We start from the raw sequence: 26,880 nt of genomic DNA on the forward strand, positions 1-26,880 counted from the left end.
TTAGTCTTTAGTCATGGGAAAGGATTGTGAAAGATCTTTTCCAATGACAAAAATCTAATGTGTGTGCATAGCCTAACTACCGTGCAGGTGTGCAAAGGTTCATGCATTTTCGACACGTGCAACGGAGGCCAGGATTGTTGGGTTTCCTCAGGAAAGTGCAGCTCAGCAAAATTTTACATCTGGGTGGGAATCAGTCAGGTAAGAACAGGCAATGCAGAAGGGACACCACCTGTCGCTTTCTGCAATAACCATCTAAGGCTATGTACACGGGTGCAATAATTGACGTTGGAAAGGATCTTTCACGATCCTTTCCAACCACAAATCACTGCACAATGCACAAATGAGTGCCGTACATACAGCACCATTCTGCTCTATGGAGAGGGGATATGGGAAGACGCTGCACTCTCTTCCCTTCACTTTCATTATGATTGTTCCTTGTTCGTTGTCCGTGGATTTGCCAGGACTGTCGTCGGAACGACTCACAAAGAGCACTGTACATGCGCTAGATTCTTGTCGGATATCGGCCCTGAGGCTATTATCGGGCTAGGATAATCTGATGTGTGTTAAATAACCTAAGTCACTTTAGTTCCACTTTGTCTGACAGTGCTTGAAAGTGATTTATCTCATGCATGTTCCAGCTTCTTTCATTGCACATATTTGAGCCCTGTTGTAAATTTAAACCCCAGGCAACTTCATTTTGTAGTTTTAAATAGAGAAGAGAAGAATTTTTTTTTAAATCATTTTTTCATTTCCATGCTGTCCCTATCCTTGCTGAAGATTATTATTATTATTATTCAGAGCTTTATAGCGCTTTACAAAGTCCCTTCCTACCCTAATCTAATCTCCCTACCATAGTCATATGTCATTTAAACAGTCTAAGGTCAGTTTTGAGGGGAAGCCAATTACATGCATGTTCTTGGGATGTGGGAGGAAACCCACACAAACAAGGGGAGAACATGCAAACCTCTTGTAGGTGGTGTCCTGGCTGGGATTGGAACCTGTGACCCCAATGCTACAGAGGCCAGAGTGCCAACCATGCTACCAACCCTCATTTTGCAGTGGCTGACACCAGCGCATGTGTCATGTCTGTGCCCCGTGTATACTGCCTATTCATAAAATGCAACCTTTTAATGATTTTGTTGTGCATTTCATAATGCATTTTTGCAGTGGTCCTGTTTCCTGATTGCTGTTTGTCTTTAGCACTGAGCTGTCTGCACACAGTAGCCTGGTTTTATTAGCCATTGAAAGTGCTTCATGTGTGTTCTGCTGCAAAAAGCAATAGAAAGTTTTGTGTCTGCCTTACTGCTGTTTTCTCAGTTAAAGATGGGCTTGTGGTAGGAAAGGGTGTGCACTTGTTCCTTTAATGTACCGTGTTATGGTGACCTCAGACTGGCACTATAGAAGATGTTTATCCTGTTCAGTATAATGGAATTCTTGTGTCAATTAAGGGGTACATTAGAGGTGTATGGGCACAGGCTGAACTCCCAACATATTTTTGTATGGAAATAAAGGTCATGTAAAGTTAAGAAGCAAATTAATCAGAATAACTTCTGAATTACTTATGTATTTAACACTGCAACTGATTTGATGTGAGAAAGTACTCTGCCACACTGCTTAACCGTCTATGGCATGGCAGAAGGCTGGGGTTTTCTCTGCAGCATTTTGGAAACACATTCTATTCTTGTCACTTACTGGAGAGTGATAGCAGCAGACTATAGAGTTCTTACCCCTGAAACTCTGCACTTTCTCTCCCCTCCTATCAACAGTCGTATTGTTAGCACATGAGCCCTGCAGCACAACCGTCTCCCAGTGATATTTGCTGAGGTGCATGTGGATCTAGCACTATACTTTTTACTGGTTTTGTTGCCCAATCAGAATTTGGATCGAGTGGAGCACGGGCCAGCATGGCCATGTGTAGAACACTGTGCACAAATCTGACACTTTCCAGTAGGGGGTAAGAATTTTTAGGTGTTTTAAGACCATTTTAAGTGCATTAATCTCATTTTTTATGATTATTTTACTGTTTTACTATTTTATCTGTGCCTTGTGGTGCTCTAAAACTTCAGTACATCAATGTGAGGTAGGACACCAATAAAACCTAATAACACAGCACCATGGTTTTGTGCTCCAGAAATATGTGGTGAAAATCTGGCCTTAAATGAATGAAAGCAGATTTGGATGGAGCACTTGTGTTCCCTTTTCTGTTTCCAGCCTTCTATGTTTCTATGAAAAATTGAAAATCTGTAAGCAGATGGCAATTCATGCCAGGAAATTTAAGAACAATTCTGAATTAAAAGCATTATGCAAGTAAAAAAAAAAAGCAGAGAAACAAGTTCTAAAGAATAGAAAGACTGATTTCTGCAAGAAGGTGTCACCAAGTACTGAATAACGAGGTGCACAAATGATGCATTGTTTTATCCAACCCAGGGAGTTACAGAAATGTGGTATGTTGCTTTATTATGTACATGTATGTATTTATATCTTTCTAACTTCTTAGACGTATTATTCGACCAAGGGGTGTCAAAATTTTTGCACAAGCTGTAATATTTACACATAAGGTGTTTCATGTTCCTTAGTCTTCTAGCAGAGAAGCTCCCAAAGCAACATGCTAGATATTACTTTTGCCATATTAATTAAATATAATAGATGACTCCATATAGGTCTGCACTGTTTGCCATTTTAAAAAACATGGCCATTAGATATCTGTCCTCATTTTGTATGTGGCAATCTAGCTGTTGCAATGGGAAGTGCTCAGTTGACACTGTTGGCCTGTTTGTAAGAAGAGCAGCAATTGCAATAGGCAGCATGGTGGCTCAGTGGTTAGCACTGTGGCTTTTGCAGCGCTAGGTCCCAGGTTTGAATCTCGGCCAAGACACCATGCATGGAGTTTGCAGGTTCTCTCCGTGTTTGCGTGGATTTCCTCCAGATACTCAGGTTTCCTCCCACATTCCAAAAACATGTAGTTAGGTTTATTGGCTTCTTCCCAAAATTGACCTTGGACTCTATTAAAGACATATGACTATGGTAGGAACATGACTATGGACTTGATTTCTGTAAATATTTCTCTGTGTTCATTTAGTTTGAGTCTCTGAAAAGAGGAAGCCATTGAGTGAAAAGCATCAGGAAACAAGAAAATCCTCATTGAATATTTAATGATCTAATATATGTAACATTGGTTAACTTTATGTTATATTTGTCTACCTAGCATAGTTGTGCTATGTCTAGTTGAGAATTTGTAACAAATCCATATGAAGTAAAGTAACAATTGTGTTATTGCCAAAAAGGCTGTCTATCTCTTTCTCCTTGTTTTCTTCAGGACTAGAGAAAATAGACTATCATGGGAGAACCGGGGTGGTTCAGCAAACTTGGAATGGATTTCCTAAAAATCATTTACTGTTGGATGTAAAACGTTTTCATTACTGGACCAAATCCATTTCAGGTTTGCTGAATCACCCAGGTTCCCCCATGATAGCCTTATCTAGTCTCAGAGAGCTTTAATAAATCAGGTCCTCTCTTGTATGTCTGTGGGCCTTTATTCCTCACTGGCCACGACTTCTGCAACATTACACAGTTCCTTCGTTCCCCCGCAACATCAAGTAGATGCCCTGTGAATGTCGTGGAAGAAAATTAATAAATTCAGAGCTGTGCTGTAATACTTATACAGTGATAAAGTTCCAAAAAGCCTGATGTGTTTGGCTGTTACCTTCTGGTAAAACCATCCAATTCTTTCCTGATGTGCTGTGAGGATATTTTCTAGTAGATTAAATTAAATCCCAATATTTTGCTCATCCCCAATCACTCCCATAAATTTGATCAGCTCACAGCACGAGATGGTGGTTAGCTTATGCTGAAGGCTTTTCTGTTTTTAATGTTTCTCCTTTTTACTTTTTACAGGAGATGACAAATTCGGGCGAAAGATCGTGGTATTTAGCGCCAGCCGTCTGCCTCCATGCCATCAGCTCGATCACGTTAAACTTCTACAGTAAGTGGCTATGGTAATCCTTGGACTCTATGCTGCCAGCTGGCCTTCCATGTTTTCAGTCGGGCTCATTAATCAGTCTTTGCGGAGCAAACATAAAGGTCTGCCGTAGAGCCTGATGGCAGACTCATACAGCTGGCCCACTTTTCTAATCTGTTTTCCTCCTAGTGGTAAGAACTCTCACCATATTTGGTGCTTGGCCCTCTGCATTCCATATGGTTTTATTACTATTTCCAGCTGTAAAAAGAAACCCTTCTGTGTTGGCTTCATTGCCAGACTAATCCAAACTATGGCTTTGTACAATTGCTCATGGGCTTTTGTGTATAATGCAGATTTTTTTTTTCTTTCTTTTCTAAAAAAAGGATACCCTTATAAGTGTATATAAATAAATACTGGAACATTCACATCGAACTTGCAATCAAATGTCCCTAATACTTCCATATAGATACTCCTACACCTCGTGTCCTGTTTGGGGGTTGGCCAGTTATCCTTTCAGAATGTTCCAAGCTAACCGCATATTTTACAGTCTGGCGGTCGAACATGGAATGTAACATAGATCAGGAATGTACATTTCATTTTCTTTTCTTTTTTTTTTATTACCCAATCAAGCTCCACTCTGTGCCTTCCTTTTCGTCTTGGAAATCGGCAGGGAGTGCTTCTTAACAACTTGTTACTAATGAAAGCTCTCTCTGCTGTTTACAGTAACAACTCCTAGATTGTAAGCTCTTCCGGGCAGGCTCCTCTCCTCCTCCTGTGTCACTGTCTGTACCTCTCTGTCATTTGCAACCCCTATTTATTTTACAGCGCTGCGTAATATGTTGGCGCTATATAAATCCTGTATTTATTAATGATTAATAATATGAATGAAGCAAAATAATACCATGTTATTAACACAACTCTTCCTTTTGTTATAGTGAACACAGGGGAAGCATTCCATTTGATGCTGGTTGTTAGAAGCACGTCTACCAATTTATTGTACCCTATTGGTTAAAATGCGCAGTGGGGCTGGTCAATTTAATGCACAGTGGTTGGGCCAGGTCAACAATTACTACTGGGCAGTAAATCTTAACTTTGTTCAGTCAGTCTATAGTAATGATCAATTTATAGGCACATTTTTAGCAACTAGTACAATGTAGTGCCTGACATTTATGATATAAATAGATTGTTCACTATGTCCTAACTTTTAATAGCTTTGGTAATTCTATGGCTACGTGCACACTATCCATGAAGTTGAAGTATAGTTACCGTTTCCTTGTGCTAGTGAACTGCTGCCTCGGGGGAGATGCTACATGTTGGCATGCCCTGCAGCAGCCCTATAGAGAGTGAATGGCAGTGGCAGTGAACAGTACCAGTACCACACATTGCCACCAGCTGTCAAATGTGCAGAGCCTGGTTTTTTAGGAACTTGGCATGCGTGTGACCTAGTGGCAAAGTACCAGCCTCCAGGAGCTGTATAGAGCCACCTAATCTTGAGCCGGATTTCAAATTTGCATATTTTCAAAATTTTATATGTAGGATGCTAGAAGCTTTAGATTTGTAGAAAGGAATTAGAAACACCTAGAACCTAGAAACACTTTTAAAAAAACATTAAGAAAATATATGCATTTAGTGCAAGAGCCATGATATGGGCTAGAACAGGCAGCGGGGTGAATTTACTTTACAGGGATACAGGCAGCAATCAAAAAATCCATTAGACCCAGGAAAGTTGAAAACTGCTGTCTGATATTCTTCTTGTCTGTTTCCATGAGGGAGATTCTGTCCTTGTGACCGGTGCCAGACAGAACAGAGAAGGAGCAATCTGCATTGCAGTGACACAACATCACTGGGATAAACAAACATTTCTCCAGTGGAGATGCAATATTTAAATCCCAGGACTCCTCTTCTGAACTAACATAAAACCGGTATATTTTTATTGTGGGAAGAAGGGAGCATTAAATAAATGTTCTAACTTTAACAACCCCACTCCATTAAAAAAATGGTTGATGTGTTTTTTTTGTTTACATTTTTCATTTTATAATTATTCTTACACAGTATTTATATAGCGCCAACATATTACGCAACGCTGTACAAAGTCCATAGGCATGTCACCAGCTGTTCCTCAATGGAGCTCACAATCTAATGTCCCTACCATAGGTATATGCCATTACCACAATCTTAAGGTCAATTTTGGGGGGAAGCCAATTAACCTAACTGCATGTTTTTGGAATGTGGGAGGAAACCGGAGTACCCAGGAGAACCCACGCAAACATGGGGAGAATCTGCAAACTCCATGCAAATAGTGTCCTGGCCAAGTTTCGAACCTGGAACCTAGCACTGCAAAGTGCTAACCTCTGAGCCACCGTGCTACCTATTAAAAAAAAATGCTTCTAGAACTATGCCTAGATGCAAGCACAACTCATTGCATTCTGTTAGACACATTTCTTGTTGTTCTTGCCTAAATATACAACTGCATCACAATGTAAGCCATTTTTTCCACCATTTAGAAGTCCCACTTTCCTAAATCTTGGCTTCAGCATTTCATAAGTGGTGAGGAAATATCCGTTAGGAAGCAGCTTTTTTGTTACCTACATTGTTGTGGAATAAATTTCCATGTTCCTCATGCATTTATACTGTTTATAGTCCCTGATGATTATTTACACAGCCAGCACACCATATCTGGCCTTCATCACCCAGCCTGGATCTTTTCAGTTGACAGAGATGTTAGTGGGTTGTTTTTGCACTTTGATCAACATAAAGAAGAAAGAAAAGAGGAAGAATGTGGAAGGAAATTGCACAACAAACGCAAAGCATAGACACTCAGGACACTGACAAAGCAGATGTGGGAGGAAGTAACAAAATTAGAGATAAAAAGCTTAACTTTAGGCAGTGTTAAAATACAGTCAATGATCAATAAAATACTTTAAGTAAAATGTTTTATTATTATTTAAAACCATTCCTAAATCTTACTTGGTTTCGTGAAGTTCCCTGGACTTGGAAAGGGAAGGGGAGATCTGTGACTCAGGTTATATTGGTTTGCATAGTTCTGTTAGTATAAAATTGTATGTTTACAGTAGGACCCAGCTTTATTAACATTTAACATGTTTCCTCTCTTTTATTGTCCAGCCAGCATGCTAGGGAAGGAGAGGTGACCAAGGATGCTGATTCTTCTGAATTCAGAAGAATTGATAACGCCGCTTTTATACTTAAAGAGGAATAAACTGAAAACTGGCAAAAAAATACTCTTGGCTTCAATCCTGCATGGCAGTCTGATCCATCCAGGGGGGGTCTGGCCAAGGTCACCCGGCTGCGCATGAGTGAGAGCGGCAAACTTTTCTATTTGCACGAAAAGGCTCCTCGGGCATGTGCAGAGGGAGCCCCTAAAAGCCTCTTGGAATGCCTGACGTAGGTATCCCGGGAGGCTTTGCGCTCCCATTCATTCTCGATTGCCTGGGCACTCCCATCCCCTTTGTGTTTCCATTCATTCTCAATCTCCTAGATTGAGAAAAACGGGTGTTGCACAAACTACATAATTTTTACCTTACATAAAAGGGTTGTCCACTGTTTTATGTAAAGTGAAATTTCTGAGTTTAGGTACGCTTTAACTTAAATGTATATGATAGCCACAACCACACAAAATCTCCGCACCAAGTCCCTGTTTGGGAGTGAACAATACTAAGTGATTTGAAAATCACAGCAACTTCCAAAAATGTGAAATATCAGGTTGAGGTGCTCTGAGTCACTGCAAACCTCTGTGCAGAATGGGTTTAGATTCACTGCCCTGATATATAGCTCCCAAATTAGGATATTAAAGCTTTTATCATGGCTTTTGGATCCATTCCCTTTACAGTGTAAATGTTCTTTCTAACAGACCCTCATATCCCAATGTCCCTACATATTTTCCAATTTATATTAAACCTCTGTTTTTCTTTTTCCCTGCAGGTATCTAAAGCACACATTGGACCAGTATGTGGAAAGTGATTACACACTGATCTACCTGCATCATGGCCTGACCAGCGAGAACAAGCCTTCCCTGGGCTGGCTAAGAGATGCCTATAGAGAGTTTGATCGCAAGTAAGAACACTCCTCTGCTCTTAGTATCTGAATAAGGAAGTGTCTCTTGGTCCATAGTAACTATAACTTTTCTTTCTGTTCTTCAGCTTGTCAAATTTTTAGGTGTTAAGTTTGAGGGAACACAGAAAATTCTTAAACTGATTATGCCTCTAGATATCTGCACCTTAAACATTTTAACAGCTTTCATTCCCCCTTTAATAAGACTCAACTCAGGAAATTATAAATAAGGGGGGGGGGAGCGCCAAAATTTCCGGGTAGTGACGGAACTTGCTTGTCCTCTTTATTTCTATTGGTTAACAAAGCAGCCTATAATTGTGATGGCCAAAAAGAAAACATTGGAGGGCCAAACAGTTGCGTTCTGACACTATCTAGATGTTTCAGAGCTGTTCCCATTAGGAATGTCCAAAATTACCTTTAATCTGCCATGGGAGGAATGAAGGGAAATACTGGAGAGAATCACTTGAGTAAAAGCTCGGAGTCTCCTGGGGCTGCTGACCAGCAGCAGTTTTGAGACTTTTGGAAGTCTACGCAAGAGAGACTTTTATACAGGTAAATATGAACATGCCTAAAATAATTTGAATGATCATTTCATTTTATGGGAAAACATTTTAAATTAATTGTCTAGTGACAGGGTCTGTTTAGTAGTTTAAGAACCATTTGATGATCGGTAACCCTGAAATCTATTATTGCATACCTTACTAGAGAACAGCTATACTATATATGCATACCTCAGTGTTTAACCCAGAAATGTTTCAAGCTGGGTGGGAAGAAATTGTAGGCAGGTGACAGGCCCTATATTATGACCCAACACTTCAGTAACTGCCCAAAACAGCTGTTTGATTACTGAAAAGTGCAGGCTGGCGCGCTCAACTAGAAGGTGCTGGGGAGAACACAGATACTTGACAGTTAAAGCCCAAGTCCTACTTGAAAGCAAAAATGAAAATATTGTATCCCCCAGCCTATTTTTTTTGCTTATATACTCGCCCTAGCTCCATCCTTTTTCCCTGCAGATTTACCTGCTCATTGATCCAGCACCTCTTGTCTGTTGGGTTTCTTTTGACCCTCTACCTGTAAGCTGTTGTTTCGGACTTGCAGGAGATTGTTGTAATGGGCAGATCCATGTCATCAGGTGCCCTGCTCTGTTTAGCATTTAGTATCTGCCCATTTCCAGAAAAAGACGATAATAAAAAGGACCTGAAATATCATGGCATAAAGAGTCCTTGAGTTGGGGTGGGAGAGATAATTATAAAGATATTTTCTTTTATTGCTTTGGGGGTGTTAAACTTAGGGCAAATCAGTGAGCCTGAAATTGGGCTTTAAGATGCCCACAGCCATAACACAATATTTGCCGACCCAAATGGTTGCACTTGGATCGGGAAATGATGACAGGTATGTATACACGCCCAGCCTCTCCAAAAAACATCAATGCATATCAAGAGTTAATGTAATTATCCAGCTTGTGTATCACAGTTGATCTCTATTTGTGTGAAGGGGTTTTTTTTTAACCTGAAATAATAGTGGTATTTGGGAATGCTGATCTTTTTCTAATATGAAGTGTGAATTTCAATTATTGGCATGCATTGAGGGAATATCATGATGTTAACAGGAAACACATGTGAAGTGTTTTTTCACCTTTGTCACGTTTTTGTGCTATGGTAAGTAAGAGAGCCAGCAGAGCTGGCACAGAACGGTACACAAATGAAAGAAGTACAGCTGCCAAGTCTGCCTTTCATCTCTTCTGTGTCCATGGAGAGGGTCTCGTTCAGGAAACACAAATGCTCCATACCATCTATTGAGAAACTATTTGTTTATACCTCAATGACATCAGAAGAGAGGAAACTATGTGGATGGAATGGCTCTGCGGAGTATGTTTTCTTTATTCTTTAGTCTAGTGATAAAGGTTACTTACAGACTGTAAAGTCTGATATAGATATGGGATTGCCATAGGAAGATTTGACCACCAATTACTCATTATTTTTTCTTTTATTTGGATAAACATGCACATTGTATATTCAGGGAATCTGCCAGGAATTGGATGGAAAAATGCATTCCAGTTGATTGATTTCTTCTTCATCATTGGAGTGCCTAGGGTTGTCCTGCAGAAGTTGTTTTTTGCCCATTAACTTTATTACCATCACAGTTTAATAGTAGGTTCTTCAATTTTACATAATAGATGTGATTTAGGTTTACCAGTGTACAATACAGTATGTTGATCCTGAAAATATATTTAAATAAAGGGTCAGTTGGTAAAATCTGATATTTGCTATATTATACAGGTAGGATACACATTAAAGGATGAGTATTTATATGTACCCTGGACATATACCTGAATACATGTAGGGCTCTGTTTTATCTGCCAGAATATTTTTGTTCATCAAATCTTGTGATGGTGACCATAGAGCTAGGCATTACAGCTTGATCCTTAGCTTCCAGTCACTACATTGGATTGAGATGAACAGCCCCATCCTTGACCTGTCACTGGATGATGAAGCCACAGCACCAAATGATCTCACCATTGTGCTCCTCTCCTCTGAACACACGGCTACGAGCAGTAGGACCTTGACTTGTTCAGAGTGCTGAACTATTCTCTTCCAGTCCTACTTCTGTTATGAGGTGTGTTTCAGGATGTTCATGTACTTTGCTAGTTCTGTGTAAATATATAAAACAATCTTCTAATAAAAGCATAACTCCATCTAAAGGAGGTAATCTTTGAACCTTTTACTAGCTTCTAAGAGAATCCTTTAGGTGTGATCCCTGTAATCAGATTACCTGATATGCAGATGTGCCACAAACCTTTCAAAAGCTGCTGTTTTTGCTGATAGTTTTCCGAATAAAATGATTTTTTAATTATTCTAAAACTTGAAGAATATTACAGGAACACCCAAAATGGAGGGACTGTGGCAAAGTGGCCTAAATCCTAAAGCGATGTTGAATTTGCCTGACTGTATGTTTTTGTCTATTAATAGGTACAAGAAAAACATCAAGGCTTTGTACATCGTCCACCCAACCATGTTCATCAAGACCTTACTGGTTCTGTTTAAACCTATTATCAGGTAAGGCTTCCAAATGGTTTTGCACATAAGAAAAGTTGGAGATGTGGAACCATCTTCATGAACAGTCGAAAGATTTAAAAGATTTGGAGGCCCTTAAGTATTTAATCACATCTACGTTTCTATACCAACATATATTTGTGTGGGGCGGGGGGGGGGGGATCGTGGAAATCTTATTAGGCGCTGTGGGAAACAAGAGCTAGGCATCTATTTAATGCTTTATTAAACAAGACTTAAGAGTACAGTCAACATCATGGTGGCAGGGCTTTAAATATAAAAAAAGCACATCTTCTAACACCAACACCACTAAGTCCCATCGCATTGACATGCAGAGCACAAGGAGAATCTCTTTTGGTTCCTGGCGGATTTATTTTTTGTCCAGTTCTTCATTTATTAATAGACAGTTTTGATTGCTAAATGAGCAGCCCCAATTACATTATTGCTACCACATCCAAAATTATGCAAAATTGGTACCAAAAGATAAGGTCTTCTCTTTTGTTAGACAGTTTTGATTCAAGCATTTCACATTTCTTGCATACTCGAAGATCAGCCTTGTACACCCCTGTTTATTTTCTTTTATGTGTTTGATTTGGGGACTCCAAAAACATATATAACAGTACAGAAGTGGTTGATTTGTGCTGTGTAAATATTTTAGGTGCAGGAAGTGCACAGCGTCTTGTTTTGTCTTGTGCAGCACAAATTGTAAATCTACAAATGTTCTGCCCTGACTAACACTGTGAAATAAAAAAGGAGTTTATATAATAAGCTTGAGCACTTTTATGGAATCATTTTGAGAATGATTCACTTTATGTTCTCATTATACAAGTTGAAAATATTGTTTATTAAAATATAAATGTTTGGTTAAAAAGTTACAGGGAAATGTCATCATATTAAATGACTCTCATTAACTGGTTCTAGATACTTACCAGTATTTCTTGATAAAATGAATGGCCCCTGCCCTCTTTATTTATACAAATTAAATCTATAAATTCTGACCCAGTCACTGGGGAAACTCGCCCGCTCAGGACTTATTCTGTTGGTACTTTCAGAGACTCGAAAGAGACCTCAAAAAAATGCAAACACAAGCATGCAGTGATCGTTTGTTTTTTTTAGGTTAATTGGAAAATCCCCTAACCTTGTTTCATTCAGGGTGAACTATGTTTTAAACAAGTTTTTATTGCTGTTTGTGTCCCATTACAAATGCTTTCTCTCCCTTACTGCTCCAGATTTCTGTTCTCAGGAAGCAAAGGGAGAGTAATCCGCTCCATGGGGACATAATGGTCAAATTTAGAAATATAGTTTTTAAAGTGATGCATTTTTCTTGTCCATCTGAAGCAACTGCTGTCAGGCGGTGAGAGTGCTTAGACATAGCAATTGAATGCTAGCTCTGGGTACTGTCATAGCTGGGTATTGTAGCCGGTGGCAGGGAAGATGGACAAAGTGAGTGTAGGAGTGAGTGCAAGGCTTGATCCCGCATTGGCAAAGTGAGTGTCTCTTGAATTGCTCATAGGAGCCCGATCTTGCTGCTTTGCGGGATTAATATCCCTCATATTGTTTTTATGCATGAAGTAAGAACTGTTCATATAGTTGTAACTTTGCAGTAATGCTGTTAAAAAGGAAGCAGATTGGAAGAACCATGTAATTGGTTCTATCAAAAATGAATGGTATAGCCTAGCATTTTTTTTTAATGTTGTAAGTTCTTGATACAGGACAATTCAAACTACAGTAAAAATGGAATTAATGCTCTATATGTGAAGCACCACTGCCACAAGACTATGCTAATATAATGGGGAATGTTAATATGAGACTAATTCCTATTTTGTCTTCTAGCTTCAAGTTTGGTCGTAAGATTTTTTACGCAAATTATCTGAACGAATTGGAGGAGATTGTCAAGTTGGAACAGTTGGGGATCCCAAAATCAGTACTAGAGTAAGAATTTTAAGACTTGCACACACATGAAGTGAACATGGTCAGCTGCAGGCTGACAAATTACATTGTGAAGATTTAAGCCAGACATGTCCAAAGTCCAGCCCGGGCTCCAATTGTGGCCCGTGTTCAGATTTCCACCGGCCTGCAGCCTCTGTCATCACAGGGAATCCCCTACATCAGGGGTCGGCAAACTCCGGCCTTTAAGCAACTCGTTGCAGAGCCGGAACAAACTGCCGGATCTCTGTGGAGCCTCCGTGTGGTGGCTCCCTTTCTAGTTACCACGGCGGGTGTTACACTTCCGCCGTCGGGGTAAATAGGGAACATAGAGTATTTGAAGTGTGAGTGGTGGTTAAAGTTTTGTGTTCTATAGAACTACGTACCAACCCTTATTGAGTACAATAGTAAAATAAGGGACAGGAGAAAAGCAGGGTTTTTGGCACAATTAATATATTGTATTGTAGTCAGTAAATAATAGTACAGAACATAACAGTTCAAGATAGACCACAATAAATTCTTGTGGTCTATGTAATATCACTTTTGCCCTAAAGGGCACTAGACATGCAACATCTAGCTGGTCACGCACATAAATCGCCATATGTGTTTAAAGCTTCCAATCATAGGCCACATCAGGCACCTAGATGCAGGAACTTGGCCTTAAAAAAAAAATAAATGACACATGGATTAAAAAAAGTTGCTGATCTGTTAAAGTCCCCACAGATAAATGGGGCTTTGGAAATTGCACTTCTATTACTTCTGAGGCCTGAGCGGCTAGTTATCAAATTCATACACAGGAGATCCACTAACATCAACCATAGGCTTCAGCATCTACAGAAAAAACCTAAAATATGAAGTTTGATTGACTGACCTGTATTGGTCTTTTTTACTATATTGCAGGTATGACAAGCTAATCCGCTCTACAATGAAAACCCCACCAGCTAGCCAGAAGGCTGCTCCTCCCCGACCGCCCCTGCCTAACCAGCAGTTTGGGGTTTCTCTGCAGCAGTAAGTATATTGCACCAGACATCATTTTTTCTTTTCTCCAAATTCCCTCCCTTACATCACCTTTCTCTCTGCAGACTGAGGGAGAAACGCCCTGACAATGAGAAAATTCCCCAGGTTGTGCAGGAGACTGTAATCTATCTTCGACAGAATGGTAAGTAGTCTGAAATTCTGGATTCCTTATGGCTACTTAAAAAGCTACCATCATGTCTTGTGATCTTTACATCTTAGCTGATGGTGATGGGATGACCAGAAACCTTTTAAATTCGTTCTTGATTGTAAGTGGGAACCATAGCTGTTTTTAGCTTGGGAGCCAGTTGCACCATTAATGTATAAGCAGTGTGGGGAACATTAGCTTGTTACTAATCCTGTTTTTTTAGAATGGGCAGAATTACTTTTTCCACAATTAATTTTTTTTTTTTTTCTGTAGAAGTTTTAAAAATGTTCTGTTCCCCGTCCGCCAGATGACAGGAAATAAGTCCTCCTTATCACTCTTCAGAGTTAAGATGCAATTTCCTGTCAATTCTTCAAAACATGCCATTCAAACTTTTGTTATGAGCAGAATATAGCACTGCTCTCTGTGGGGATCTGTTGGTAGTCATTTTATTTTGTTAAGTGGCATTAGATTCATAGTTGCTTCTACCACAGGGGACCTGAAAGGGCTGCCAAGTTTTGTTTATAACCAACAAAAATAGAATTATTGGGCAGGCTTGAAGTTATGGGTGTTGGATAAGCTCCAATGTACTACTTTTTTTTTTTTTTTTATTTCATTACAGCACCTTGCAGTAATGTAGGGATTAAAAAAGGTACCAGATCTTCAGCGGAGGGTGGGATTTGGGAAGGAGAGGTACAACAAATGGTGATCACAAGGCCCCGTTTTTGTGGGCTTCAGGTTGTATAGGAGCAATGATTACAGAAGAATTGCAAAGCTTTCTACAAGCCTTAAGAAGCTTTCTTTAAAGTCTTGTTTAGTCAATTGCAGTAAATTGCAAGAACATCTTCTTTTGAGATTTTTGTGCTCTATATTCCACATGACTCTACCTAAAACAACAATGGTATCCTCTTCACTAATATAGCTTACTAATGTGGCCTCCGCATTAGATTTTTTATTTCACACTTTTTACACTCCCTTACTATACTTGTATGTATTGAGGAGCAGCATTGTTCCCCTTGGAAAGGAATTGTTTGGAGGGTAGGTGTTCTCTAGTCCAGTGTTTCCCAACCTTTCCTAAATCGTGGCATATATAGATTTCTGGCAATATCAACAGGTCTTTTTTTTTTTTATAAGCGTTAAAATCAAAACTATTCTAATAGTATACAGATGAAACAGGGAGCAATAGTTCGGTGTTATGCTGGTTATATACCATATTGTACGTTTTGTTTTTAAGCTTCACACATTATACGTTAGTTTAGACAAACTAAACAATTCTGTTTGTCCCACTTAAATAGGCTCTATAAATAGTTATAGGTTATTGTATTGTATGCAGGGTTTACTAATGTCTAGGGATATTCTGTATTTCCTCTACTGCTTTCTTTTTTTTATCACATCTTTTCACTTCATTCACTGAATTACTTTTGTTTGGGATGATAAAGCCATTAATATATAAAACTTCCCTTTCCAGATTAGACAATGATCCTTTTTGCTGACAAATTCCTCTACCACCTTCAATGTCAGCAAAAAGAAGAACTAGCTTTGTTTGCACTTCTTAACCTTTGACCTTGTGACCTTGCAGCTCTTGACGTTGAGGGAATTTTTCGAAGGTCGGCCAGCACACAATTAGTAAGAGAAATTCAGCAGAAATACAACACAGGTGAGGCTAATGCAATAGATTTGTGTGGTTTTTGTTCCCCGGTTTTAGAGGAATACCTGTATCTGCTGATTGCAATAATAAACAGCTAAAAAAATATATAATAATGCATTATTACTTGAATCCTGTTGTTTTTTTAAAAAAATTCCTCCAGATAAGTACAGTAGTCTAGCTGGAAACAACTGCTGCACTACTTTCCTATGTAGCAGTTTCCTGTTGAACAGAATTTGTGCAGGGTGCGGATTTTTAAGTTTCAGAAGCCTAAATTCCAGCAGCCTGAAAAAATCCTGGCAATCAGTGGTCCACATTTAAAATGTGATTTTATGTTAACTGATTTTACTTTTGTAATGTGTTTTTTTTATTTTTTATTTTATTCAGTCAGATCCTTAATTTCCTGATTAATATTTGCAATTTTCTGTGTCATCTGCCTGCCAATTGGCCTAAGAGTCTGTACAGTCAGATTTGTGACTCATGGAATCTGCATTGAAGATTTAAATTGGCTTTGGCAGAGGCTCTTCAAATTCCCTACAAATCGTCATCAAGGTTTCATGACTAATGTTCCTCTTTACCATCCAGGGGGCAAATTCAGACATGGTGCTACAAAGCCATTGTTCTGCTTAAATCCAGATAGACATTTAAAGGGCTTGTTGCAGGTCTCAGTGGATAAATGATAAACAGTTTGCAATCAGTTACACTTTATTAAGTTTAAAGAAAAGCACTTTAACAAAATCATCAAATGTTTAAATGTACATCTTTTTTTTGTTTAGGAACTCCCATCAATTTCCAGGAGTACAATGATGTCCACCTGACAGCAGTTATTCTTAAGACATTCCTCCGAGAGCTGCCAGAGCCACTGCTGACATTTAACCTTTACAACTTTGTTGTTGGCTTCTCCAGTAAGTGATTTTTTAAAACACTCTTTAGTACTGGTCATGAAAAGAGTGGTAACATTTGTAACCATCAGTTTGTGTGGATGCCATAAGCAAAGTATTGTGTCATAGATTATGCTGTAGCATGGAAGCCTCATCTGATCAGGCTGCCTGGCTGCACTGCTAGGTCCCAGGTTCGAATCTTGGCTAGGACAAGATTCGAACACTGCATGGAGTTTTCAAATTCTCCCCATGTCTCCTTTGGTTCCCTCAGGGTACTCCAGTTTCCTCCCACATTCCAAAAACATGCTGTTAGGTTTATTGGCTTCTCCTAAAAAAAGCTAGTGACATGACTATGGACTTTGTAAAGTGCTGAGTAATATGTCAGCGCTATATAAATTCTGTGCAATAATAATATTATAGTATATTGGGTATAGGGCTGTATTGCCTTCTGTGGATTGACCCATAGCCTTCCCTTAGGTTCTCTTATTTTTGGAGGGGGATATATGATGGTGTGTCATAACTTTTTTATTTTATTTACAGTATAGTAAGGTATAACATTCTTGTTTTTTTCATTGGCTATGGCTGTAAGGGTTTTTTTTTTTTCAGCCCCTCATACCAGTCGAAGAAAGCTTTACTGGATTGAGCTTTTCTTTACCTGTGCTTGTTTGTTTTAAAGTGCCTTTTTTAAAGCAGAAACAAGTCCAGGATTTGTACTTTCAGTTCTGTCACTTTCGTCATTGGAGTATTCCCAGGTATCATTAAAAAATCCAAGATCATGTACAGACAGCCTCTTCATCCAAATATTACTTGGCCCCTCTGCTCCCTAAATAAAACAGTGCAGGGGTGTTATTCCTTTTATTCTCTGTGTAAATGCTGTAGGGGAAAGATTAGTGAGTGTCACATACACCTGCCAAGACAATGCTGAAAAATATTGATGTTTTATCTAGCTCAGCTTACATTAACCTACATTAGACAGGAGGCAGGGAAAGCATTTGTGTGTCTTTGTTTTTCTGTGCTCTGTAGTTTATTTAATATGCAGTTGCTATGCTTTGATATATAATCAATTACTTTTTTTAACTAATGGATTCCCTAATGTGACTGATACACCTTTCCTAGAAACAATAAACAGTAAAATTGCCTGTCCTTATACATATATATATATATATATATTATTTAAGGTAATTAGGTAAATATTCATGGGCAATTAACAGTAATGGGATAGAAAAAAAAATAATTACCTGTTGTCCTCCCATGTATTCTGCAATGATTTCTGTGTTTCTGCAGACATTTCAGTGAAGCATAATTTATTTCACACTTAATTTGGTTAAAATAAATCCCTATAAGTTGCATATTTATGAGTTATTGATTTATAAAGCAGAGCTTCCCCCCATGACACAATGTAATAGAAACAGAGTAGGTATTACTGATAACATAGTATAAAAAATGTTCAAATGATCAGTAGACCTGGCTTGCTTTGGCACCAAATATCACTTTTCTCCGTTTACACAAATGTGTTTTTACTTTCTGATATATTTGGTTACCTGGACTGTTCTTCTGAAATTAATTTCTGTGTGCAGGTATAGAGCCAGAAAAGCAAGTGGAAACCACTCAGGAAGTGCTGAAGACTTTGCCCGAGGAAAACTATGAGGTCCTGCGGTTTCTCACAGCATTTCTTGTGGAGGTAAGACCCTGTATTTCTGCTGTTACTATACCAAACTGAGTTCTGCTGTATTGACACAACAAGGAGCAGTGTTTGGGTGCTTCCACTTGGTGACAGAAAGGCTGGTTTAAAGTGAAACTAGAATGGTTCTGCACCAAGTTTGCTCAAAACCTATTTATCCCCCTCTTTTTTTTTTTTTTTTCAAAACATCCAAAAATAAAACAAAATGCCAAATAAAGCTCTACCAACTAAACAAATCCAGCAATCCTTTACTAACCATGACTACATTTAGCCAAAACCTTCTGTGTTTTCTCAGCTCTACTGACCAAGCAAGTACTGTATGTTCCCAGGTCAGAGACCCATGGAATGTTAGACTGCAGCTTCTAATAGCTAAATGGTAGTTGGACTATGCGAAAAACCCAGGCCTGTGCTAAAGGATAGCAGAACCCTGGGGTAAAGTAAACTTCATGCACAAGTTTCCCAGACAGATTATTTTAAAAGTCAACGTTTTATGCATGGAGGCAGAGATTGTACATCATACTCTTCATTCAATTAATTCTCAGTACAGATCTAAGGAAGGGGTTAAAAACCTAGTTCTAATGCATTGAGCTGTGTGTGCAGGTTTGAGCTCTATAAGCAGGCTTTTTAGCTGAGAAAACAGATACTTGTCAAAAGAAAGGGCCCGAAGCACCAACTGCTGTTCGGAGATTACAAAATATTCATAAGCTGCAAACGGATGAGCTCGCTCTGCTCTCTCCGCCTGTTGGCATGTCCCTTTGTTAGCACTTAGACTCTGCAGCACAACTGATAGGCTCATTAAACATTTAATATTGTAATAATGAACACAGAGTAACTGGATATTTTTTATCTGTCCAGAGCTTAGCTTTATTAGTGCTAAACCTGTTTACAGTGCCGCAATGACAGATGCTTTGAAGAATAACTGCAGACAAGCTAGACTGGTAACTGAGCATCTTCCAACGCATTTCTGTTTCTTTTCTAGGTATCTGCTCGGAGCTCTGAGAATAAGATGACCAACACTAATCTGGCAGTGGTATTTGGGCCAAACTTCATGTGGGCCAAAGACGTGGCCATGACCCTAAAAGCCATTAATCCCATCAACACCTTCACCAAGTTCTTGCTGGACTGCCAGAAGGATCTTTTTGAGGGACGTTCTATGTAAACCATTATATTGTCACTTCAGCACTCCGCCACTGCCAATCTGATACCACACAACCACCTGTCCCGTACAGCTCTGATTCAGTCTGTTGTGTGCGTGTTTGTATGTAAACACCTGTATGTGACGTGTTGGAGCTGGCATCTCCAACTTAAATTTCAGCACAAAGACCCTTCTAGTTGAAACCGCCCATGTGTCCACCCAGTGTATGTCACTTGGTGACAGCTAATGCCTCTGGCAGGCTAAGCATTTTTGTGTCGTGTGATCGTTGTGATTTTTAATGGCATGTTGGAGGTGTGGTGGTGTGTTGTGGTGTACAGACCTCATACAGTTGTTAAAGGGGAACCTTCTATCCTATAATACTCCTTTTGTCCTTCGTTGGAATACTTGCACGCTGCTTGAAAATTTAGCTTTTTTGTATATCCCTGAATTCCATCATTTGTTCAAGTAGTCGGTTCCATTTCTTGTGGACACTTTTGAATTCACATTTACATGAGTAATTACTTATTGTGGAATATGGATATCAGTTAATAGAAAACCTATATACACCCCTTTCCCCTTCCTTCCTGAACAAGGTGGACAGCTAGTCCCTGGAGCTTTCACCAATCAGATGTTTTGTTCCTGCTCCTGCAATTCTATGATAATATTTGGTTTGTTTTTAAGAGCCTTGTCATACGGGTGATCACGATGCTAGCAATTTGTAGCTAGAATCAGTTTGGTGGAATGCTCTTCTGCATGATTCCCTGGCAATATTGCTGCATGACAGTGTTGCCTGTGTGACATGGCCCTTAGGAGTGGTGAACCTTGGCTATTAAAAAAAGGAGTGGGTTTTAGGGAATGGACTAAAAATCGAAGCAGCTCTAATTTTAATCTGGTACTCCAGCCTATTGTTTAGGTATCTGCTCAGTTAGCAGGTCGCCAAAAACCTTAAATGTCCTAGTTTGATTCCTTACTCTTACCTCTTTTACAGAACTCCATTCTGCCGTGTGTCTGAAAATATTTAAGGGGTAATCAATTTACACATAAGTCACTCAGAATGTAGGTTTACATTTTTAAACCTATAGATCCCCAGACTGTTTAGGTAGGAGAGTGGAGGTCACCTACATTCACACATCCACCTTCCACCTTAAAAGTTTGTGATGTGTTTTTAAAGGTTCAGGCTAATTTTTTTTCTGTTTTGAAACATTTAAAGACCTTTGGGTTTCAAGCATATTTTTAAATGGTTCAGAAGTTTACAACAAGTCAGACATTTTTATATTTGTAAATCTAAGTGATGGCATCTAATGGATTCAGGCTACAGTATGTTTGTGTGATCTTCAAATTTGAGAGCCTCTTTTGACAAGTTTAGTAAAGGGTCCCCTGTTATGCTCCCCAACATGTGGAAGCATGTGATAACATCACAACAATGACCATATATGAGTCTGCCTGTGACGCAGTTCAATTTATTATAAAACCATCTTGGCGTTGTTTGCAAGAATTGGCATTCACACGTCATTTAAGCTGCAAACACCGTTCATAGTGAAAGAAAATGTTCTATAATAGGCACATCTGTAAGAAATGAACAACCACATCTGTATGTAGCCACTTTTCCTCCTCAGTGTGTCATAGCTGAGAAGGTCTGATCCGGTACAAGAGCAGTCATGGCTCACTAGGAGCTTTCCCTTATATGTGAACTGTTAATGATTATAGTGGCTGAATATTTTAAAGCTTTCCTCCGTAAACTAGGTTTCTCTGTTTTAGATGCAGCTTAAACCTTCTCAAGGTGTATGTTGTCCCTGGACAACACTTTCTGTGTTGCACCGTTTTTCTCTAATTGGAGAGTTACAGTTGCAGATTAGTAATGAAGCAGAACCTGTGTCAGGAAGGCACTTACCTGGCATCAAGGTAAGCTTGTAGAACCCATTATAAACCCTAGAAAGCAGCCAGCACACACCTTTTACCTTAGCTCCAAAGAGAGCTGGTTAGTGCCACCTCTGTGTAATCTGTAATGTAACACAAGGTGCTTACCTTTGTGTGTGCCAAAAGTGGCATTCTAGAATCCGGTGCAAAAAACATGTAATGAATGTGAACTACACATCCTGCTTTGGTACTTTAAAGTGGAAACTACTTTAAGGCTTCTTAATTCAGTCTTATTGCACTTTCCAGGCCCTTAAACGTTTGGCTTCGTGTTATTTTTTTATTAATTCACTATTGAATTTTTAACTGCCAAAGTTAATTAATATCAAAGTTTAACAGAATGTTTGTGTGTGTATGTTTTGAAAGTGAGTGAATGATTGGTTCATTCAATATTGGCCATTTTCATAGCGTAGAGCCTGGGTGTTTTAGGTGATCACTGTCATACTTATGACGATCGCCGTCTGATGAAAGGTGTCTAAGAGATGTCCAAAGGGCACATAATGCACTACTATTTTCACTGCTGAAAGTAGCATTAATGTTTTATGCTGTGCTAAGCTATATTGGTTCCACCTAGTTTAAACTGGGAAACTGTATTCCCGTTTTATGATTATTGGCCCCAAATAATAAATGCAGCATTTTTTTTTAAAGGGTGGTTACGTCCTATTTCTAGATTTAGAATAAGAGAATACTTTACATTTAAACCTGTGCTGATCACAGGGGGGAAATACTGCAAACTTTATTATAAAAGTTGCAGCTTTTTTACTTTAAAGTGATTATCCCATTACAAGTAAGTCTTTTCTGCACTGCAAACTGTTTACTACCCCCTCCTCCTTGCCACCCACACTGCTGATTACCACTGTCATCAGGAGCTTAAACAATTGACACTTCTGGGACTAGGAAATGCTTGGTCCTGGTTTATTTTCTGGGACTTCTACGCAGTACAGGACATGGTGGCCAGAAGAAGGAACTATGACACCCATTGAGATTGGCTAAAAGTATACCTAAAGATGTCTTTAGTCAGAAGAGCTTCTGTGGGCACTGGGTTATTAGGATTATGGACAGAGGGAAGGGGTACATAAAAACCCAATACAGTGTTCTCCCCAGCCCCTTTTAGTTGGGTCCACCACCCGGCACTTTTCAGTAAACACCTGGCAGCTTTTGGGTGGTTACTGAAGAGTTAGGTCACAATAAAGGGCCTGCCACCCTCCTACGATTTCTTCCCACCTGGCTTTAAAAATGTTAAAGAGTTTAACACTGCCAATACTTTGCTGTGAGGGATTTAATTTTTTAATGTAAAAATGTGAGTGACGCTTTCTAACCGGTTGAACTGCAGGTGATCTGTATGTAAAACGCTATGCCTATTTCCATTTCTATTATCCTCTAAATTGTTCAGGTTTAGACAGATTTGGTTTATAAATCACTTTATTTGGGTATTTGGTTTTCTGTAATTTTGTAACTTTTCAGACATGTTGGGTCTATAGATTAGATTAACCAGATACTTTTTAGATAAATCTCATATGTTGGATTTAGGCAAAAATAGTGGGGACATTTTGTTTGCTACAATTCAATTTGCACACCTTGTCTGCTTTGTGTGTTGGTAAGAATGTCACTACTGTCCTTGTTAGAACTATTTCAAGCCATCTGACACGTTTCAGAAGGGAAAATGCTGCCCTGTTTTAGCAATGTTACGCCGTGTAGGAAATTGGTATATTTTTTTTTATATAGGTGAACTAGTTCAGAATAATCTTATTGTCTTATCCAAGCACACTGGGCTTCGTGATAAACTGAAGGAGATTTTCCACAGCAACCAATGGACTTTTAGATTCTGTATTACCCCCTACACCAGTGCAAGTTTAAAGGGGAAGGTTGCTGTGTGTATAACGCGAACTCCTCTCTTTCCAGGCAGCCTATACATTTTGGTCTCTGTTGCATTATTGAATACTGAAGGAAAGGAAATGTCACTTATACTTTCCAGTTAGATGTTGTTGTATTTAAGTCCACTAATTTAAAGCAACCTTTTCTGTGCCAGCGAGGAAACAGTGGGCATCTGTAGCAAGTTGAGGTCTGAAATTGCAGACGCTGTCACTTTGCCCATTCAGGAAGACATGACGGTCTTTCTTTAAGAAACGTACAAAAATACCCCCTCACATAAGTGTAAGTACTCAATGATACTTACTTGCCCTTTATTTCCCGACTGCTCTGTTATTCCTTCAGACTATTGAGCCCTATTTCTGTAAGCTCCAATATAAGCAGACTCCAACATGTAGCCTTTTAGCGCATGACTGTGTTCAAAAATGGTGATTGGCTGCTGAAAACAGAGCACTGTACACTCTTCCATACCTAGCTGAACCAGGTATTTACTAAGGGCTCCAACAGAGCATCTGGAGGGGACAGGGGTTTCTTCTCCTGAATGGACAAAGTAACAGGTTCTCTTTTAAAACTTTTTGTATTTATGATTGTTAGATGGCTATGGGTAAAACACTTTTTCTTTCTCCAGTTCTAATAAGTCAGGCCAATTACCACACATGTGCCAGTCTTAGCCATACATAGTGAGGGACACTAAAGTAGGGCACAATAGTAGTTGCCATTCTCTGTACTCCAGGCACCTAACTTGTTCTGGCACAGAAAAGCATCTTTACTAGAAAAATAAAGCATGCAGCTTGGTGGCCAGGAATTAGGGCTTCCATCTGTGGCTTTCCAACAAGGTGCTTTTAACAGAATCCATTTGAGATGAAGCTGTACGCCAGAAAAAAATGTCAGTGTTGAGCCTGCGATGTGTGCTTGTATATTTGCTTTTTCTTTTTTTGCATTTGTCTGCTTTGTTTTTTTTGTGAGAATGTTATTATCTCCATGCCTTATGTTATGCTTTATGTATAATTACTAATGGTGGTCTTTGGGCAGCCCTCTAGTTCTTGAGGAACGTCAAGGCTTATCATGCCATACCACCCCCTGGCAGGATTTGTTCTTCAGCATTTGGGGAGCTGCTGGCATCTTTTGTGGCTGGCATTTAAGAACCATCACTTCCTGTTAAATCTGCCAGATGACAGGTAATGTGTTGTCGGTGTGACTCACTGCTTGACATGACTAGTAATGAATATATTTGACACGTCGTAATGCTGTTTCCAGCTGTCATGCAGTCAGTCTTGAGGTTTTGCACTCTTTATATTTTTCATGTTGTATTTTGAACTGTTCTGTATCCGCTGATGTTTTGATGATCTTTTTATGGATTTTTCTTCCTCTATCACCTCACATAATTTTATTCTGCTTTTACGTTCACGTTTTGTACTTCAGTATAACGAGGAAAAAAAGTCAACTGATAAATTACAGACTGTGTTTGTGTCTTTATTTTGTCCTTCTTTGAGAAGACTGATGTAAGAACTTATTACCTGCTCAGTATGTTTTTTTTATGTAGAACCTTTAGCAAGGTAATGCAATACAAAATTATTATTTTTATTTTTTGTATTTTCATAAATGTTTGGCTTTTATTAGTTATACCTGGTGATTCTGCATTAAGGGTCCTTGTTGAGGCACTTTCTGGTATTGGCTGACCACTGTCTCCAAATTTGTGCTCCTTCATTGTCACCTTTTCACATGTGCTCCTGCCTGGTTCTGAGAGTAATAGGTCTGCCATGTATTGTGCAGCCATGGGAAATTAGGAATCTGGTCCAGAGCAATGGTGTGCAGCCAATACTAAAACAAGTACATGCACACCAGTGTTTTTCAACCAGTGTTCCTCGAGAAGTTGCTAGATGTTCCTTGAGTAATTTGTACCTCTCAGGTCATTTAAATTGACACCAATGATCTTTTTGGCTATCTGTAAGGGTGACATTCTTTCCTCTGACAGGCAATGTAAGTGGCATTCTTCCTTTTGACCACAAAACTAATGTACCAACAGCTGCAGGTATAGTAATTATAGCAGGGGTTCCTAAAGATCTGAAAGTATTCAAGGGTTTCCCTTCTTAAAAAGGACAAGAAATACTAATGCACACAGTACGCATCTGAAAGAAGCGTATAGGAGGGTAAATAACTTCTATATACAAAGAGAATACATCATGGGAGAGATGGCTTCATCCTAGCCCACAATGAATGGGAAGATCTATGACAATCAGGTAGGAGCTCCTGAGACCTGGACAGTACACCCACTCCAAGGTTAAGGCTTCTACCTGAGGTCTGGTGTTTCCTGTTTTATATTTCATTTCAAGTTCGAGAAATTTGAACATCTTCAAGTTCGAGAAATTTGAGTAAAGCAAAAAAACTAATAAATCATCCCAGAAAGCTGGCAGAAAAATATTCCTGTTTAGAGATTGGTCATCAATAAGTTATATAAAGCACTTGTGGGGTATCCTTGCACCTTTCTACAAATGGCTGCATTCATATGGCTTCCAGTGAGTAGTATGAACCATCAGGCCTTTTATTTCGGGCACAATGACACCTAACTACATTACAAGTGAAGCTTTCCCATTTAGTAAAGATTGCCCACCACTGTTGCGAGAGTAAAATAATCGGGACCTGCAATGGCTCATGACCAGCTTGAAGACTGCAAGATTCCCCAAAATACTTGGTGTCACACGAAAAGTTTACAAAATTATCATGAGAATAAATAACTTCTTCATTTTGGCATTTTAATCCTATTGAGAGAATCGGAGCAGAATATTCTGCAAATTATTTCAATTGAAAGGACAAGGAGGCCTTGATTACTATGTTGTATAAGTACAGTACATTATTTACCAGTGACAACCCACATCTGCTCAGTCATTGCATTAGAAAATATTTGTCCATTGTTAAGGGATCCAGCACTTTCTAGCTATTTGTGGTGGCTGGGTGTGGTGATACGCAATGGCTGAGTTCAAAGTTTACCAGTGAGCAGAAGAAAAACATCAAGACATTTCTGATAGCGGCTAGATGATCAGGGTGTTGCTGCTCTCAGTGCTGTTTACTAGACATTCCAGCTGCAATAACATGTTTGTGAGTTGTGCAGTCAGGTGACAATATCTGGCATCCTTCACTTCTTTTGTGTAGAAGCAGAACGGCCCGTTCCCTTGCTTACGGTATCCTTGAACTAATTGCACATCCTTGGTTTGTTTTTATGTGATTTTTAATTTTTAGAAAACTTTTTTTTTTCCTTTCTTGTCCATTTAGGGATACCAGAATTTTTGTACCTTTTGCATTAAACTTCAGGAGAATTTGGCAAATGTTTTTTGTTTACCTTTTTCTTTTATTAAAAGCCCTAAATCCATCCTAGAGCCAATCACTTTTATCGCACCTATCCCAACGACATCATCTCTGATCTGGGCTGGCTTCACATAGACCCTTCTGGACTGGTTGTTGCCAGAATAGAAGTACCTTTAGGCACTGGGTTCCATGTTTTGGCACAGTCCGAGTCCCATTTTGGTGCTAGTTGGCTACAAAATGCTTTTTACATCCAGAGCTATCAGCAATGCCTTTGCATCTCCCTGTCTATAT

General features: G+C 39.2%; 1 protein-coding gene across 1 annotated transcript in view; it reads left to right on the top strand.

Annotated features, from left to right (window-relative positions):
* ARHGAP1 (Rho GTPase activating protein 1) overlaps nucleotides 1-24,741 on the top strand; it is a 42,973-nt gene extending 18,232 nt beyond the window's left edge. The window contains exons 4-13 of the mRNA XM_072422018.1: nucleotides 3,895-3,982; nucleotides 7,898-8,029; nucleotides 10,996-11,082; nucleotides 12,910-13,008; nucleotides 13,903-14,010; nucleotides 14,085-14,161; nucleotides 15,741-15,818; nucleotides 16,583-16,711; nucleotides 18,265-18,368; nucleotides 19,348-24,741. Of these exons, the coding sequence (XP_072278119.1) occupies nucleotides 3,895-3,982; nucleotides 7,898-8,029; nucleotides 10,996-11,082; nucleotides 12,910-13,008; nucleotides 13,903-14,010; nucleotides 14,085-14,161; nucleotides 15,741-15,818; nucleotides 16,583-16,711; nucleotides 18,265-18,368; nucleotides 19,348-19,527 (1,082 nt within the window). The 3' untranslated portion in view covers nucleotides 19,528-24,741. The remainder of the gene's footprint in view (nucleotides 1-3,894; nucleotides 3,983-7,897; nucleotides 8,030-10,995; nucleotides 11,083-12,909; nucleotides 13,009-13,902; nucleotides 14,011-14,084; nucleotides 14,162-15,740; nucleotides 15,819-16,582; nucleotides 16,712-18,264; nucleotides 18,369-19,347) is intronic.
* The last annotated feature ends 2,139 nt before the right edge of the window (nucleotides 24,742-26,880 follow it).

This window comes from Pyxicephalus adspersus, chromosome 9 (assembly GCF_032062135.1).
Source record: "Pyxicephalus adspersus chromosome 9, UCB_Pads_2.0, whole genome shotgun sequence".
NCBI lineage: Eukaryota > Metazoa > Chordata > Amphibia > Anura > Pyxicephalidae > Pyxicephalus > Pyxicephalus adspersus.